Genomic DNA, 16,965 nt, shown 5'->3' on the forward strand with positions numbered 1-16,965 from the left:
CAGTAATTACACATATATTAGGAGAAAGGTTTTGAAATTAATTGAATGGGGTTAAAAAAAATAATTTGATTTACCAAGGATTAATCCACTAGATTTAGATCTGAAATTTGTACAGACACTATCCAAACTCAAATCCATCCTCTCGCTCTTTCTGCTTGATTGTGCAATATTTTAACATCACATATAGAATAATTGACCTGTGTGAGTTTCTGCTGTGGTGTTTCTTAAGTGCAATGTGGATACTCAAAAGCAGACTCAAGTTAATGATATAAATAGCCAACAATTTTACAAAGTTATTTTTTGAGATATATATATATATATATATATAAAGGAACAGGTCAGGCTTTAGACAAATCTGGAAAAATTGGAGCAAAAGGTTGTTAAATTAATGAGCTGGGATCTGCACCATAATTGTCAGGAAAAACACCAGCCTGTCCTTGAGAATGTGCAAAACACATGGTATCCTCAGCAGATGCATAAGTTTTCAGGACCAAAGCAGTGTGGCTATGTTTCTAATGAATGTTCACAATATCTTATGGAGTCTGACAGTTCAAATGTCACAACTAAATTATGAGGAGTTTCTGCAATACACAAAAGTGCTGGAGAAACTCAGCAGGTCACATAGCATCCACAGAAAGGGTAACCAACTTTGAGCTGAAGCCCTTTGTCAAGGTAGGAGCTAAAAGCAGGCAGGCACCTGAATAAATGGTGGGGCAGTGGGATGGAGTATAGGCTAATTATTAGATCATCCATGAGTATGGATGGGAGGGTAAAGAGAAAAATGCTGAGGTGATAGGGGAGTGGGGGTGCAACTCTCTGATCGAAGTGGGTATAGATCTGGAGGAAAGGAGAGGAAAAAAATTAGGGGCGGTTGATGTTAATGCCATCTGGTTGGAGAGTACCAAGTCAATATTAGGTGTTGTTCCTTCAATTTGGAGGTAGCCTCTGTTTGGCTGTGCACGAGGCCTTGGATAGACATGTCAGTGTGGAACTCGTGTGTGAAGTTAAAATGATTGGCCACTGGGAGATCCCTGTTATTGCAGTGGACAGAGCGAAGGTGCTCAATGAAATTATCTCCCAGTCTGCGTCGAGTTTCTCCAATGTAAAGGAGATCACAAAAGGAGCACTGGATGCAGTAGATGACCCTGCAGATTCACGTGAAATGTTGCTTCATTTGGAAGGACTGTTTGGGGCCCCAAATGGTGGTAAAGGAAGTGGTGCAGGTGTAACATTTCTTGCAGTCACAGGGTAGGTATTTAGGAGGGATGAGTGGACCAGGGAGTTTTGGAGGGAGCAGGTTGGAGTTTGTCTCTGGTAATCTGTAACACTTCAACCAATAAGATGGATTCTAAGGTTTTGAACAAGTTTCCTTTTTTGAGAAGGCTGTACATAAAAAGCCCTCAACCTAATCAAAGGATTCCACCCCCTTGCTCATTTACACAAAATGTCTACTTTAGTCACGGGTAAGGATGTTCAATGAGATGCTAAGCAAAGATAAATCATTCATTTCAGCTACTTTATATTGACTCTTCTCCATTTTTGAGTGATGAAGTAGTAACAGGGATTGTAAAAATGTTGTGAACAAGCCCTTGTTTCCCTTTGATTCCTAATTTCCCACAACCCAAGAAAAAAAACTTAAGCACCATTAGCCCCAACACTATAACACAGCCAACAAGCCAGGTTCAAATCTTGCTGTAAGTTTGTATGTTCTCACAGTGATCACATGGATTTACCTCTGGTACTCCGGTTTCTCCCAACATTCAAAGAACATTTGGGGAGAGTTGTTGGTTGGTCCTCTGCAACTGGATCCTTGATTTTTCTCATCGGAAGACCACAGTCAGTATGAATTGGAAATAATGTCTCCTCCTCACTGATTATCAACACAGACGCACCCCAAGAATACATGCTTAGCCCACTGCTCGACTCATCATACGCCCATGACTGTGGCCAGGAACGATTCCAATGCTATCTACAAGTTTGCCAATGACACCACAGTTGTCGGCAGAATCACAAATGGCCATGAGGAAGATGCAGGAGAGAGATAGATCAGCTCTTTGAATGATGTAATGTCAACAACCTTGCGCTCGATGTCAGCAAAACCAAGGGGATGATTGTGGAGTTCAGGAGGAAGTCGGGGAACATGACCCAATCTTCATTGAGGGCCCAGTAGTGAAGAGGGTCAAGGACTTCTCCGAGGATCTGTCTTAGAGCCTCTATGTTGATGCAATCACAAAGAAGGCTCGCTGCAGCTATTCTTTGTGAGGTGTCTGAGGAGATTCTGTATGTCACCAAAGACTCTCGTAAACTTCCATATATGTACTGTAGAGAGCATTCTGGCTGGTTGCATCACTGTCTGGTATGGAGGCGCCAACTCTCAGAACAAGAATAAACTCCAGAAGGTTGTTAACTTGGCCTGTGACATCACAGGCACCTGCCTTCACTCCCGGACATCTACATGAGGCGGCGTCTTAACCAAGTGGCTTCTAACCTCAAGGACCTCCACCATCCAGGTCATGATCTCTTCACTCTGCTACTGTCAAGAAAAAAGGTACAGGAGCCTAAAGATGAGCATTCAACGGCACAAGGGCAGCTTCTTCCCTGCTGCCATGTTATTCTTGAATAATCAATGAACCAAAGACTCTGCCTTACTTTTCGTGTCTTTTTTTATATCTAGTGATGTTGTAAGATGGTTCTAATATGAATGTTTGCTTTATGATATGCTGCTGCAAACACTAATTTCATGACAATAAATTCTGAATTGGGCAGCACAGCCTCATGGGCCAGAAGGACTTGTTACAGGCTGTATCTCAAAATTAAAATTAACCCAGGAAGATTTAATAAATATTTAACGCACATCCTCCCTTTAATTTTTAAATGACTAATGTACTTATTCTGAGCAAATTGGTGCACAGCCTGAGGACTATCTTTATAAATCTTGGTGTGGTCTGACAGGGATGGAGCTAACGTTAAAAAAATATAACAACCAACCTGCACTTTTTTTTTTAAAGCCTTAAAGTTACTTAGGAATTTCGTGCATAGATCAAAGATATTTGGTGTAGTTTTTTTTCCAGCAAGTATAGCCAATTCTCGTAGCGTGTTACTTTTTGATACTCGATGATACAGCAGCAGAAAAAGATTAATTCCATAATGGGGTCATCCCACACCATGAATACAAGCATTCATTTGAAAAGCCCCAGTAACTCGTATGATTGTTGTCATAAAACTGTTTTGCATCAGTCGAAGTGAAAGAAAAATCTAATTCCTTAGCCCTTTGACGCCCACAAAGAAAAACTGGGAGGCCAGAATTGTACATTATAATAAAATGTTACAGCAGGAATGAATCAGATGGATGTGACAGCTTCAGTAGGGGAAAAAAAAAGATTGGAATAAAAATTAAAAAAAGAGAACTGTCTGTGCCATGAGACCAACGTCAATATACATAGCCCACTTCCAGCATTTATGAAAACATTTATTTAATTTCCATCCCCCAAGCCCCTTCTCCACCCTATTTAATTAAGCAGGGCTAAATAAGACTTCCGTTTGTTTTGCATTCTGCATGTGCACTCGTGTGTGGTAGACAAACATAGCTTAAATGCTATATTTTAAAGTTTTTTAAAATTTTTTTTCCTGTTAAAAATATTTGCTTCAGCTGACTTTAGTTACCTCATCACTCTCATTGATCCAAATGCATGTGGAAGCCAACAACTCAGATTTATTTAGTCAGGACTGGATGCTAAAAGGAATAATCAGGTAGAGGGCAAAGGGTAATTAATGGCTGGTGACCTCCACCCTATTGCATTTTGTCCACAAGAGTCCTGATTATGTGTAGAAATAAAGACTGTTAAAAATATTGACCAAACTGCTCTTCAAACAAAACCTAAATTCTGACCTGACTGGAAAGTTGCCTCAGGCTGAACTGCTAATAGAAATTCAGTACATGGAACAAGATCACATACTGTTGTCGCTGACAAATACTTGAGTATTTAGCACATTTATTGCTCATCACTGCAGCAGTCAAATGGCATGGCAATGTGGAAATAAGCCACACCACTCAGCTGCTTCATGTGGGAGTTACAGAATAACTGTTACAGATTGCAGTGATTCAATTTCCTTTATAATCAGCTAGATTTTAGAAAATGAAATTTAGCTGAACACTTGGTTTGCCCCGATCTGTGGCATTTTTTAAACAATATTTTTAAATTAATGTATTTAAAAGTAAAATCTTTCACTGCCAATGGAAATTATTTTTGCCCATTAAATATAATTCATTTGATCCAATGCATGATCCGTATTTTGGATATCTGAACAGAAGCTATTGCATCAGATGTCTCGTTTGCGTCTACCCTGATCAGGACAGATAATAACCAGCATCAAAAATCAGTGCTACATTCTGTATCGTCACAAACAGTTAAAATAGGCAAGATGAAATCATATTTTTCTTAGATTTCTAAATCTGTTGTTATTTAAAGGTTTTAATTTAGTTGTTAGTTATTTAAGCTTTGATGCCAAATTTAACTTGCATAGCACTTTACAAGTTAAACGAGGTTCGAGTGAAACCACTTGAGCAGAAAATAGAAACAAAGTTTAGGAAATAAGTTTTGATGCTGATCTTTGAGGTAGAGGTGACAGAACAGAGAATAGGGACATTGCTAACGTGGGGACCAAGATAAGCAGATCCAAATATGCACGAATGATTGAAATGGATTTATCTCGGAATCTGTGTTAGAGAACATCATAGAGATGGAGTGGGGAATGGTCATGGGAATTTTTTCCATAGAAGGATCATTGTTTCAATATCATCCAAGACAAATTTCATTGAGAAACCACACACTAACAAGCTATTCCTGCCCACGAGCCTGTGCTGCCAAATGTACCGATGTGACCAATTAACCTAACATCTCAGAATAATGTAAAATGGCTAGAGTAGGGCTGCAACATCAATTTAGATTGACCATTTTCAATGTGGGCCATACGGCCACCCCTGGAGGCCCATGAGGGTCATGGACTGAAATCATAAAATATAATTTTTTTAAATGGTAGGAGAGAATTACAGTCGAAACCCTGCTTCCCTGCTTCACAGGGAAGGGGGCCCATAAGAGGGCCATAGCCAAAAAAAGTAATGGCTTGTTTAAATTTCATGTAGTGTCAATGCATCACCTTTTCTACTTTTTTTTTGGGAAAATTTTATTTTTGATTTTCAAAGGCTCACACAAATCCAAATAAACACCATCTCTCTTAACAATGGTATAAAACATTCAGTCTTCCCCTCTCCCCTATACCCTAATACCAAAAAAAAGGATATAAATTAAACAAGCTCAAATCAATTGTCGGTAAAGTCACAGACCCTTAAAGGAACTTGAAAAAACCCAAAGTAACCTAAAATTTAAAAAAAAGGAACAAAATACAGGAGCACGTCATCTGCGCCACAACCCACTTCATTTATCACAATTATTCCAGTACTGGAACGGATTATTGTCTTTTTTTTTAATCAGAAGGGGTATAATTATAGCTGCATACAAATGTGTTGCAGATAGGGTTGCCATACCCTAATGAATGACCTTTTCCACTTATTTTGATATTCAGCAGCAAGATTTCAACACTTACAATTGAACTTGAAATACTATTGGATATCCTACTTGTCCCAATCTGAACTTCTGGAAACTCTCTTTTGTGCTTAAGAGTTTATTTACCCCAAACATGAGATGAAATTAAAATGATGCAAGGTTATTTCAAGAATTTGGGATAGTTAATTTCTCAATATGCACCAAATGAAGTAACACCAGTTACCAAGCAAGTTCTTGGGTATATCTCAATAGTTTCATGTGTTGTTCCATCCTTTGTCAAATCTTAACTGTATGGGATTTTTAAAGCTGGTCAATAAGCAATGTGAATATCGAGAAGAATCGAAAATCATGGCATAAGAGTAACAAAATAATGGAATGATAAATTTATGCTTTGAGACCATGATGAGGCAGAATAAATTGACATTAATGTCTATAAATTGATGCATCAGAAGTTTATCAATTTACTGTGCACGGATTTCCAAAATACAAAGGTTTTAGTTATAATTTTCAAGAGTTGAAAACAAACTGAATGCCTTCGACATGGAAACATTAAGGAAAAAGACAGTGCATTATTCAGTAGCATGTCAAGGAAACTAACCAAATTTAGGGCATGTAATGGGAGTCCATGAAATTAGAAAACTGCACAATTTTTGCTTTACACTGAAATTGTTGCAAAAACTACCCAGTTTCAAATTACAAACTGGCCTTGGAGATTCAATAGCATTTAGACTGTTTTCTAACCATTCTTTAAATCAGAGATACAAATACAAGCCAACAGCTTTTTCCCTTGGCTGGAGGGGCTTGGTAGATTTGGTGAAAGAAAAAACAAATTTTAAATTTTCAATACAGTATGTCACAAAGGAAGAAGTAGACAGTGGATTTACAATTAATTTTATATCAATGAGAGGAAATTAAATAAGCATCATGCTCTGAGCTAGAAAAAGGAATATTAATAATTGTCCACATCTGATTACAAAGCATCCTGGACTCAGTGGTGTTAATGTCTGTGAGCAACTGATTGTGACATGAAGGCTGGTGTAATGCTAGAGAAGATGAGCAAGTCAAACAGTGTCCTTCATGTGGCAAAGGCATAGATACAAAACTGAAATTTTGGGCTCGAGTCCTTCATCAAAGTATGAAAAAATGCTGGCAAGCATCTGAACAAAAGGGTGGGGGTCGGTGGCAAAGGCAGGAGATCATAGGTGGAGAAAGGAGGGAGGAGACAGCAGTATTGAGGGAAGGGGGAATGGCAGGGCTAGGAGGGGAAAGGAACTAGAAAGACAGGACAGAGGGAGGGGAAAGAAAAAGTAATCACATTTAATGGAAAGCAGCAAAATTGATCTTCATACCATCTGGCTGGAGAGTGCCCAATCTGCGGATGGTCTGGGTGGCACAGTACATAAGGCCATGGACAAACATATGAGTGCAGGAATGTATCCTGGAATTGAAATGGTTGCCTACTGAATGGTTGCTGTGGTTGTGAATGGAGAGGAGGTACTGAGTGAAGCGATCTCCCAGTCTGCGACTGGTCTCTCCAATGTAGAGAATTCCACAAATGGTGTACAGAATGCAGTAAGTCCTCTGGATGTACAAGTGAAGTGTTGCTTCACATGGAAGGCCTGTTTGGGACCCTGAACCATGGTAAGGGAGGAGGTGTGGGAGCAAGTGCTGCACCTCCTATGAACAGAGGGGAAGGTGCCAGGGATGATAGGTGGGGAGAGAGGAATGCACAAGGGAAATTGCAGAGGGAGTGGTCCCTGAAGAAGGCAAGGGGGAGGAGAGGGAAACATATGCCTGGTGGATTATGTTCTGGATGCAGAGGATAGTGGGGTGGTAAGTGAGGATGAGGGGGATTCTGTTTGTTGCAACTGGGGGCAGAGGGGGCCATGGCAGATGAGTGGGAAATAGAGATGTGGGTGAGGGCCGAGTCAATAGTGGTGGAGGGGAAGGCATGTTTGTGGAAGAAGTCAGACATTTCAGAAGCTCTGGACTGGAAAACCTCATCTTGGGAACAGATGTGGTGGAGCCAGAGAAACTGAGAGAAAAGGTTGGAATCTTTGCAGGGGACAGGGTGTGAGGAAGTGTATTTCAGGTAGCTGTGGGAATTGGAGGGTTTGTAGTATATATTAGTGCACAGCTTGTCTCCCAAGATGGAGACAGAGATCCAGGATGGAGAAAGTGTTATCAGAGATGGACCAGGTGAGTTTGAGATCAGGGTGGAAGTTGGATGCTAAGTGGATGAAGCAGACAAGCTCATCCCAGATGCATGAGGCAGCCCCGATGTTGTTGTCTATATACTGAATGGATTCCTCCACAAAGTCTACAAAACAGGCAGGTGAAGTTGGGACCCATGGCTACTCCTTTAATTTGGAAGAAGTGAGATGAGTTGAAGGAGAAGTTATTTAGAGTGAGGAGAAGTTCTATCAGGTGGAGGAGGATGGTGGTAGAAGGTGTCTGGTCGGGTCTTTGGTCCAGGAAGAAGTGAAGTGCTTTCAAACTTTTTGTGTAGGGGATAGAGGCTTAAAGGGATTGGAAATCCATCCATCATGAAGATGAGGTGGTCTGGTTTAGGGAATCTGAAGTTGTTGAAGAGATGGAGGGCATGTGATGTGTTGTGGATATAAGTGGGGAGGAATTGGACTAAGGGAGATAGAGACAAGGTAGGATGAAACAGTTCAGTGAGGCAGGAACAGGCAGAAACAATGGGTCTACCCAGATGGTTGGATTTGTGTACTGCCACAGCTCGTGACATGAAGGCTTGCTGAGTACAACTTTACCCCAAAAGCAGAGATGAAATCACTTCAGTAGTCATTCATGAACCTTTCTGCTCAGAAAACTTAGCTTTGTAATTCTTAACAAACAAGAAAACCACTGAGTTCTACTTGATGTGTCAAATGATGTTGAGTGGTGGTCTAAACCCACCATGTGTTTTGGGACAGACAGCCAAGTTACAATAGTACAAATAATATATTTGGGCAGCACGAGCTTGTGAACTGGTAGGCCCTGTTACCCTTCTGTATGTTTAAACTTAAATTATAGTGGGAGAAGATAAATGAGAAAATAGATAATGTTCCTGTATGTTATTAATCTCTTGGACAAACGGTGTTTGGTCCTCCATTTAAAAATATTATTTGCTAATGGATTTTCTTCACCTGTACCCAAATCAAAAAGCTTTGCTAATGCAGTAACAAGAGATACTCTTGACAAAATTGTAGTGACAGTGGATTATAATCCTCTTGCTCTGATTCAGGTCCTGGAAGAATGACTGAGCTCAATTAAATGACGTCATCGCCAGAGCTTCTACAGAACATTCTGAAACATTCTTCAAACACCTACTAGGATACTATTCAATATCCTAGCAAATGCAGCAAGCTGAAATACCATCAGTTATTTGTTAATTTATTGGCAATTTCTAGGATACAACTCGTGCATAACTTCCCAAAAGTCTCCACATGCCAGCTTAGGTGAACAGAGGAGCTCCCATTCCACTGCTGCCCAGCTACTCTGCCCATGCTACTTTGAACTAAGCAGCTGGAGGTCCATGTTTTGTGATGTAATTCTCTCAGTAACCACACAAATAGCTCACTGGAATTTATTCTCAGTTGCTTCATAACAGTGTAAATGTGAAAACAGGATCTCACCACAATTGAGACATTAAGTTTAACTCAAATACATTTTTCCACCAATTTTGAATATCGGCAAGGAGAGCAAAGGATCATTTTTTTAAAAAAAAAAGAATGGTTTGCTGTAGTTGTTCACTTTGGATCTGTCTCACATATCGTCAGAGTCTAGTGTCTTATTTTTTTCTCCTGATTTTATTTCTATTTGTGATAAATTAACTACACATAGCATGGGTTAATATATGTGGAAGATTGATTACAATATATCTAAAAATGTGTTATAATATCTGGAATGAAAAAATATAAACAGTAAGCAGGCACATATTCAGAATGTTTTAAACAGCTTTTTTTAGCTGAATAAAATGGAGTGGTGATGATTACCCAGATCACTTGATCTCTCAGAAAAAAATAGAGAAAGGGGATAGATTTTGACTTTTCCAAATATAATGAAAAATTGGCAGTAACCAATTACTTCATTTGAAAACAAATTGAGCGAGGAGGAAACAAAGGGATGACCATTTTAGTATGAAGCTGTTTCTTATAATTTCAATGGATTAATTTCACAGCTAAAGAATTTCTCCCATGGAATGTTATTATTATCATGTGCCTTTGTAAAAATTAACTCACCTTGTCTAATGATAGTCAAATCAGTTTCATTTACAATTTGCAACAAACCCCCTCGACCTGCTAAACGATTGCGAGCTTTTGTGAAGATGTCAGATGGGAAAAGTACCAGACTTAGCTACAATGACATGCAATTCACTTCAGTCAAATGTCTTTTGGGTAAATTCGAATTCTTCAACTTGTATGATGTAACTTTAGTGGCAGAAACCTCAGATCATACAGTATTGACACCATGGATCTTTAGTTGTAGGAACCAACCCCTTCCCCCACCCCCCAACTGGAAACATTGGATTCCCAAGAGGTAACAAAAATACCTTGACATGTACCCTCTTGCAACCATTGCTTACTTCACGACTTTTTCCAATTAAATCTTTGATATTGAATTTGCTGGCATTACGATAAATGTAAGTAACAGAGAGTGACCAAAGAAATACTATCTCACAATTCAAAAATAACTCAGCAATACAACTGAAAATTAGTTCAACTTGGAGCTGAACAAGAATATGTCTGTCTCCAGGCCTCCCCATATTCTGTGGGAAATTTGACATTCAAAATAAAATTGTATTAATTCTAATTTTTTTTTAAATTAGAACCACCTCTTGCACCCTCTCTCAAATGGTCAAGAGTGCATCTCACAAATTTCATTTTAATTTAAATTATATTGGCCTCAAGAACAATGGTTCTTAATTGCTCATAGAGAAATTAGTTTATAATGATTCCCTTTCCCCTGAGTATATTTTATTCAAAGGACCATCACTCATTTGCATTCTTGTCCTCATGAGTTCAGTGATTTGCTGGAATTTCATAGACAGATTCAAATACAACAAAATCCTCAGAATCCGTCACTTATGGGGATGGTGGATGCCATTTGTGAATTTTCTGGTTGCCTGAAACACAGTCTTAAAATGCTTAACCAATACACTTGCAAAAGTTTAAAAAACAAGACTGCAAAATTTAAAGTAATTTGAAAAAAGAATTGCCAGTAGTATGGTAGTCTAATTATGTAAAGTTCACTTCAATCAGGTAATTCCCATAAATTCAAACCCCAGTCGCTGGCACTATAATATAGTGTTGCGCTCATCCACCATCATAATTAATTCTACCCCTCCCCCAAGTTTACAGATAAAGCCTTAATAATATACTAAGAAAGATAGACTCTTACTGGGCAGGAATAGGGAGAGACGCCCCAGCGACGAGCAGCATTGGCTGTCTCTTCATCTGGGCATTGCCATTTTATTCAAAAGCAATTTTATTGAAACTTTATTCAAACAGCTGTTGTGGGCAGGCATGACTGGGGTGTTCCCATCTTCACCAAGGGGTTGTGTTTTGCTTAGGAGAACATGTATAATTTTAAACTTCTATTTACATTTTTATTTATTATTTATTTTAATTTTAAAAAATTCATTTATTTCCTCAAATTTTTTTTTGCCAGTTGCTTGAATTCCAGTTACCAGGGGTTTTACTGTATGTGGATTGATCGTGCTTCAGATGTCAAGCACCTGGTCACCTTAGGATTGTTCCAGGCTAGTGCTATTGATTTCTGTCACTTGTCACTCACTGCTGATTTGTACTCGAGGAAGAAGGATTCAATTATTTTTCATTCAGCCCACAGGAAGAGATTAGGACAGGTGGACATAGACAGGCATTCACCGAACGCATTCATAACATTGTTGCTGACACAAGTCACCCTGGTAACCACCTGCCAGAGGACTAAGTGGACCCTTTAAACAAAGAACTACCTGCAGTAGGTTCTATTGTCCATTAACCTCTCTGATCCTATGAATGCACCCAACTTTTTCTGCCTCTGTTGTAGAATCCATTCTTCAAGCATCAGCACACTCCAGTAGATGGAAGACTACTGTTTTGTGATGTCCATATACCCCTTTCCTAGCAACTCAAGCCACCAGTGTGAGGCTAAATGCAAGCACCTGCAAGACCTTGCGTGGATCAATCGAGCAGCAATATTACAAAGATAAACCCAGTGATGGTGCCCTAGTAACATCACAACTGCACATCACAATTCTTATTGCATTTTTAAAAAAGTACAGAAAATACAAAGATATTTAAATGCCATTGAAAATAATTTCTAGGTCAACATTTTAATTCTAACAATACTTTGATTTGACAGAGCATGCTAACCAAGTTTGATTTTTCTGTACTAACTAGCAAATCAAAAGTAGGAACTTTTTATTACAAACATAGCCAACATAAAAAATCTGCAGAATAAAGCAAATTTAGAAAATTCTTGATAATTTTGAATTGAAGTTGAGTACAGTTTATAGGCAAACTTTTTTTTTAAAAAAGTAACAAAAAAGTGAATATTTTGAGCATTGTTGCAGAAACTGCTTTGAATCAGTGGACCATATTCAAGAATTCATTTTCAAACTTGAATGAATATGCATGCCATAGCTGTCAATTACTTGATCATAATCTGTGTGGATGAGTGTGCCCATGTGTACATACCATGAGTATCCCAACTAAGAGCCATGGATGAACCAGAGGATTCACAATCGGCTGAGGGCTACATTGATGGTGTTTAATACTGGTGATACAAATCTCTATAGAAAGTCCATGTAGGACCTACGGAAGGCTATCTTATCAGCAAAGATACAATTCTGAGTGAGGTTATAAACAGAATGAGATAATCACCAGCTGTGGTAGGGCTTGTAGTCCATTAGAAGAAGCCTAACATCATAAATGGCTGTGATGCTTCAGTCCCTGATGAGCTGAATACAGTTTATGCTCACTATGGAAAGGAAAATTCAATTGTACCAATGAGAATTCCTGCAGAAGCTGACAACCCTGTGATATTTCTCAGAGGCCAACTACTTTCAAGAGGGTGAACCCTCTCAAGATGTCAGGCCCTGAAGACATACATGGCCATTTTCAATTTTTTCACTGCTGTAGTCAAAGGTTCCTTCCTGCTCCAAAAGGGCATCAATCATACTGGTCAGTGCCCAAGAAGAGCAGAATGAACTGTCTCAATGACTATTACACAGTAGCACTTATATCTACTCAAATGGAATGCTTGGAGAGGTTGGTCATTGTCAGAATTAACTCGTATCCAAGTTTTGGATCCACTGCAATTTACCTAGAGCCACAATGGTTCCACAGCAGATGCAATCTTACTGGTCTCCACTCAGCTGTAGATCACCTAGACATCAGCAATATGTACATCAGACTACTTTTCACTGAATCCAGTTCAACTTTCTACACCATTCCCACAGTACTGGTCAGCACACTTCAAAACTTGGGGTTCTGCACCTCCCTCTGCAACTAGATCCTTGACTTACTCATTGCAAGTCCACAGTCAGTGTGGATCAGTAACGTCTCCTCCTTACTGACAATCAACACATGTGCACCTCAAGGATGCATGCTTAGCCCACTGCTCTGCTCCCATGACTATGTGGCCAGGCACAATTCAAATGCCATCTACAAATTTGCTGATTACACCACGGTTGTCAGCAGAATTACAGGTGGCAATAAGAAAATGTACAGAGGGGAGATAGATGAGTGATGTCACAACAACCACCTAAGGAATTGATTGTGAATTTCAGAAAGAGAAATCAGTAGAACATAAACGAGTCCTCATTAAGGGCCAGCAGTGAAGAGGGTAAAGAACTTCAAATTTCTGGGTATCAACATCTCTGAAGATCTAACCTGGGGCCATAATGTCGATGCAATCATCAAAAGGCTCCTCAGTGGCTATATTTCACCAAAGACTTGCAAATTTCTGCAGGTTGTGGAGAGGATTCTGACTGGTTGCATCACTGTCTGGTATGGAGGGTCCAATGCACAGAAGCTACAGAGGGTTTAAAATCGGACAGCATTGGTCTTCACTCTATTAGGATATCTTAAAGAGGCTCAAGAAAACAGCCTTTATCATCAAGGACCCTCACCAGCCGTAATGATAGAATGCTAGTGATAATCCTGATCACTAGAGGGAATCGAAGATGAGTTGATGCAGCTAGGGGTAGATTCAAAATGGATGCCTCCATGAGTTCTTGAGAACTGTAGCTAATAGTTATAAAAGAACCCAAATTTCTTTATTACAATAAAAGAAACATCACACCCAGGTCATGCCCTTTTCTCACCGCTACCATCAGGAAGGAGGTACAGGCACATCCACAGTTACAAAACAGCTTCTTCCCCTCAGTCATCAGATTTCTGAACGCACAATGAACTGATAGACATTACCTCACTTTAATAAAAAAAACCTTTTTTGCACCAATTATTTTTATTTTTAAATATTGTATTCACAGAACCATAATTTATTTATAGCAATTTTTCCACGGGTAATGCACAAATCTGGTGCCATGAAATAACAAATTTTATGACACATGTTCATGACAATCAACCTGATTCTGAAATTTGGAATACATAGTTGAGAGAGTTCATGGTGTGAAGTTGGAGGAGATAACAGATAACAGAAGGGCAGAACCTTGGATATAAACTTTTAAAATAAAATGCCAGTTACAAAATTTGAGGTTTGCTAGAGCAGTAGCCAAGTTAGGTAAACAGGAACATAATTTTGATCAGACGGAATGCAAATTACAACACGGAGCAAAAAAGTTTTTGTTGAGTTAAGTTTATAGTTAATGCAGAGGAGGCCACAGTATAAATCAGCAAATAATGTGAGGCAGGAGTAGATTAGGAGATATTAAGGTAGCTATCAGTAATAGAGAGAATATAGGGTCAGATACTTAGTTTAGAGTCAGGAAGGTTAGCATAAAGAGTTTTTTTAAAATTGTTAGATCTTACATTTAACACATGGACAATTTGATCAAATTTCAGTATTACAAACATCCAAAGAACAGCTGCATTCAAAGGAAACAGATGACTGTAATCTAGCACTTCACTTTAAAAAATTGTACAAGTTGAGCTAATTCTGAGCTATTCCACAGCTAAAAGGAACATTTGTCCCAAGTAACAGAGTGGCTGACACAGACTTCACCCTATCGCAGCTCTGAGCAGTTCAGTGCTATGTCAACTGCACTCATGCACAGATTCCATCCTGCATTTCTTAATGATATACTGTAATGTCAGGTGGCTATGCGGATTTACAGTAAAGACTGCCAAGGAGTTTTAGAGCAGTATACACTTCAGCGAGGCGTATTTCACACTGGGCTGGTTTTATGAAGAATACTTCACCGCCCTGCCATCGGGCCCAGATGATAAATTGTGAAAGAAGCATGACAAGCTCCATCATTGTTTGTAAATCTTAACTGTTCCTGCTCACTAATTCTGGATGCAATTTTCAAAGACAACACCAAGAGAAGGACAGAGCTTCAGCCCTGAAGGTTATTCAATACTACACCAAGCTTGGTAAATGGAGCAATGAACACACTTTACTTACTCAAAAAGTTTATCAGTTTCATAATTGTTTTAAACATTGAAAATCTCAATATGTCATTCCTTTAGCTTTCTTGCAAACCTGAAAGCTAACTCTTTAGGTTTGAAATATCACATCATTTATCAGAACAATTTTTTGACTGATTTCTTCCTTGTTGTTTGTATCATTGATGTACCACAGCAATTTCGGGATAAGGGTCAAAAGATATTCCAAGTACAATGAATTCTGAGGCAGGTATATATTTTCTGCCAATCACAAGTATCCTCATTATTTACAAAAATAGAGCTTGTTGTGTGGACATTATGTTACACTGTCTACTGCATAAATGCTACCAGTGCAAATGACAATAGAGAAATGAGGAAACAAAAAGCATACAAGAAAAAGTAAAATTATTTTTTGCAAATGCTATAATGAAGGGAAAGCAAAAAGGAAAATCAGGGTCATCTAAAGTGAAAAGCAAATCTTAAATTGAGAAGTAAAAAAAAACTAGTCACTATCAAGTGCTAAAGGAAGAGGAACCATCTTCAAACAAAGTAATGATTTTACACTGTGAGCATGCAATTAAAGAAGAAAAATAAAGTGCACAGCTAATCCAGAAATAGGTAGCAAAAGTGATCAGCAAATTCTCTGGTAAAAAGGCAACAAAAATGGAAAAGAGTAACTGAAAGATTAAAATTGCATGGAAAATGGATAAAGTTAGCAAAGTTTTCTACATATTCATAATAAGAAAATTCAAATCAAGTGAGGTTAGGATAAGATAGGCGACACATAATAGCACCAATGTAAGCGACTTGACCGTATATACTCATCTAATAGTCAACTTCTCTTTTTGGCCCTAAAATCATGTTTTCAGCAGAACCTGTGTAAAAGTCACCACCCCCTTATTTTTTAGCTCCAACCGCCCACCCATACATCCGAACTCTTGACGTCCTGACCACCAGCCTATTCGAGCTCCCGACCCCAAACTCTTGCCTCTGCCGCCCTCCCACTCGGAGCTCCCGAATCCCCCAGTGACTCAAACACCAGAGCTCCCAACATCCCAGTCAGACTCCCTCCTAGGTCCTGGCCACCCACCCATCCAAGCTCCCAATGCCCCAAACGTGGACTTGCCATCCGAGCGCCCATCACCTTGTGCGACATAGGTTCGAAGTAATTTCTCTCCCCATCCCCCAAATTGGACCTGAAAAATTGGTCCTCAAAACTCAACTATTACATGAGTACATACAGTATACTTACTTAGGCTTGGAATTCAATAGGAAGATTAATTTGGTATACATGACATCAGATATAGACATTCAAGGCAGAAAGGATTAATTAATTAATTGATTAAATTCAGACAGGGCAAAAGCCAAATTGACTGCAACCATATGCAAGTTAGGAAAGGGAATAGTATTTATTATCTAATCAGTGAAAATTCTTTTGGATAGGACTAGTGAAGACCTAATGTTATTCATATATTTATAAAGGGAGATGGAACAATTCCAGCAAGCCACACCACACATAGCTTAATGGGTAGTGCAGAAAAATAGCAAACTTACTTAAAGATGTAATAGAAATCAGAAATTTGCAGTATAGGAGATCCTGTTACATTCAGGCCCAAAACACTGGTCACTTATCTTTGCTTCATAAGGAACACTGTGACTTATTGAGTTTCTCCAGCACTTTTGTGTACTGGACCCAATATGTGCATGCCCCACATCCCATCTTTCTCTCCCTGGCCTAGAGGATTACTGTACATCTTTTCAGGTGCTCACCAGGTAGCTTTTAAAAATGATGTGTGATTCTGCTTCTGGAGTGAGTTCTA

General features: G+C 39.0%; 1 protein-coding gene across 7 annotated transcripts in view; it reads right to left on the bottom strand.

Annotated features, from left to right (window-relative positions):
- The window catches only part of dmrt1 (doublesex and mab-3 related transcription factor 1), a 147,102-nt gene that overhangs the window by 12,369 nt on the left and 117,768 nt on the right, over positions 1 to 16,965 (bottom strand). The window contains exon 6 of one of the 7 annotated variants that reach the window (XM_069927802.1): positions 1,922 to 2,530. The exons of the other annotated variants lie outside the window; for them this stretch is intronic. Within the exon in view, the coding sequence (XP_069783903.1) occupies positions 2,523 to 2,530 (8 nt within the window). The 3' untranslated portion in view covers positions 1,922 to 2,522. Of the gene's footprint in view, positions 1 to 1,921; positions 2,531 to 16,965 lie in introns of those variants that run through there. 7 annotated transcript variants of the gene reach the window in all.

Source organism: Narcine bancroftii, chromosome 1 (genome assembly GCF_036971445.1).
Source record: "Narcine bancroftii isolate sNarBan1 chromosome 1, sNarBan1.hap1, whole genome shotgun sequence".
Taxonomy (NCBI): domain Eukaryota; kingdom Metazoa; phylum Chordata; class Chondrichthyes; order Torpediniformes; family Narcinidae; genus Narcine; species Narcine bancroftii.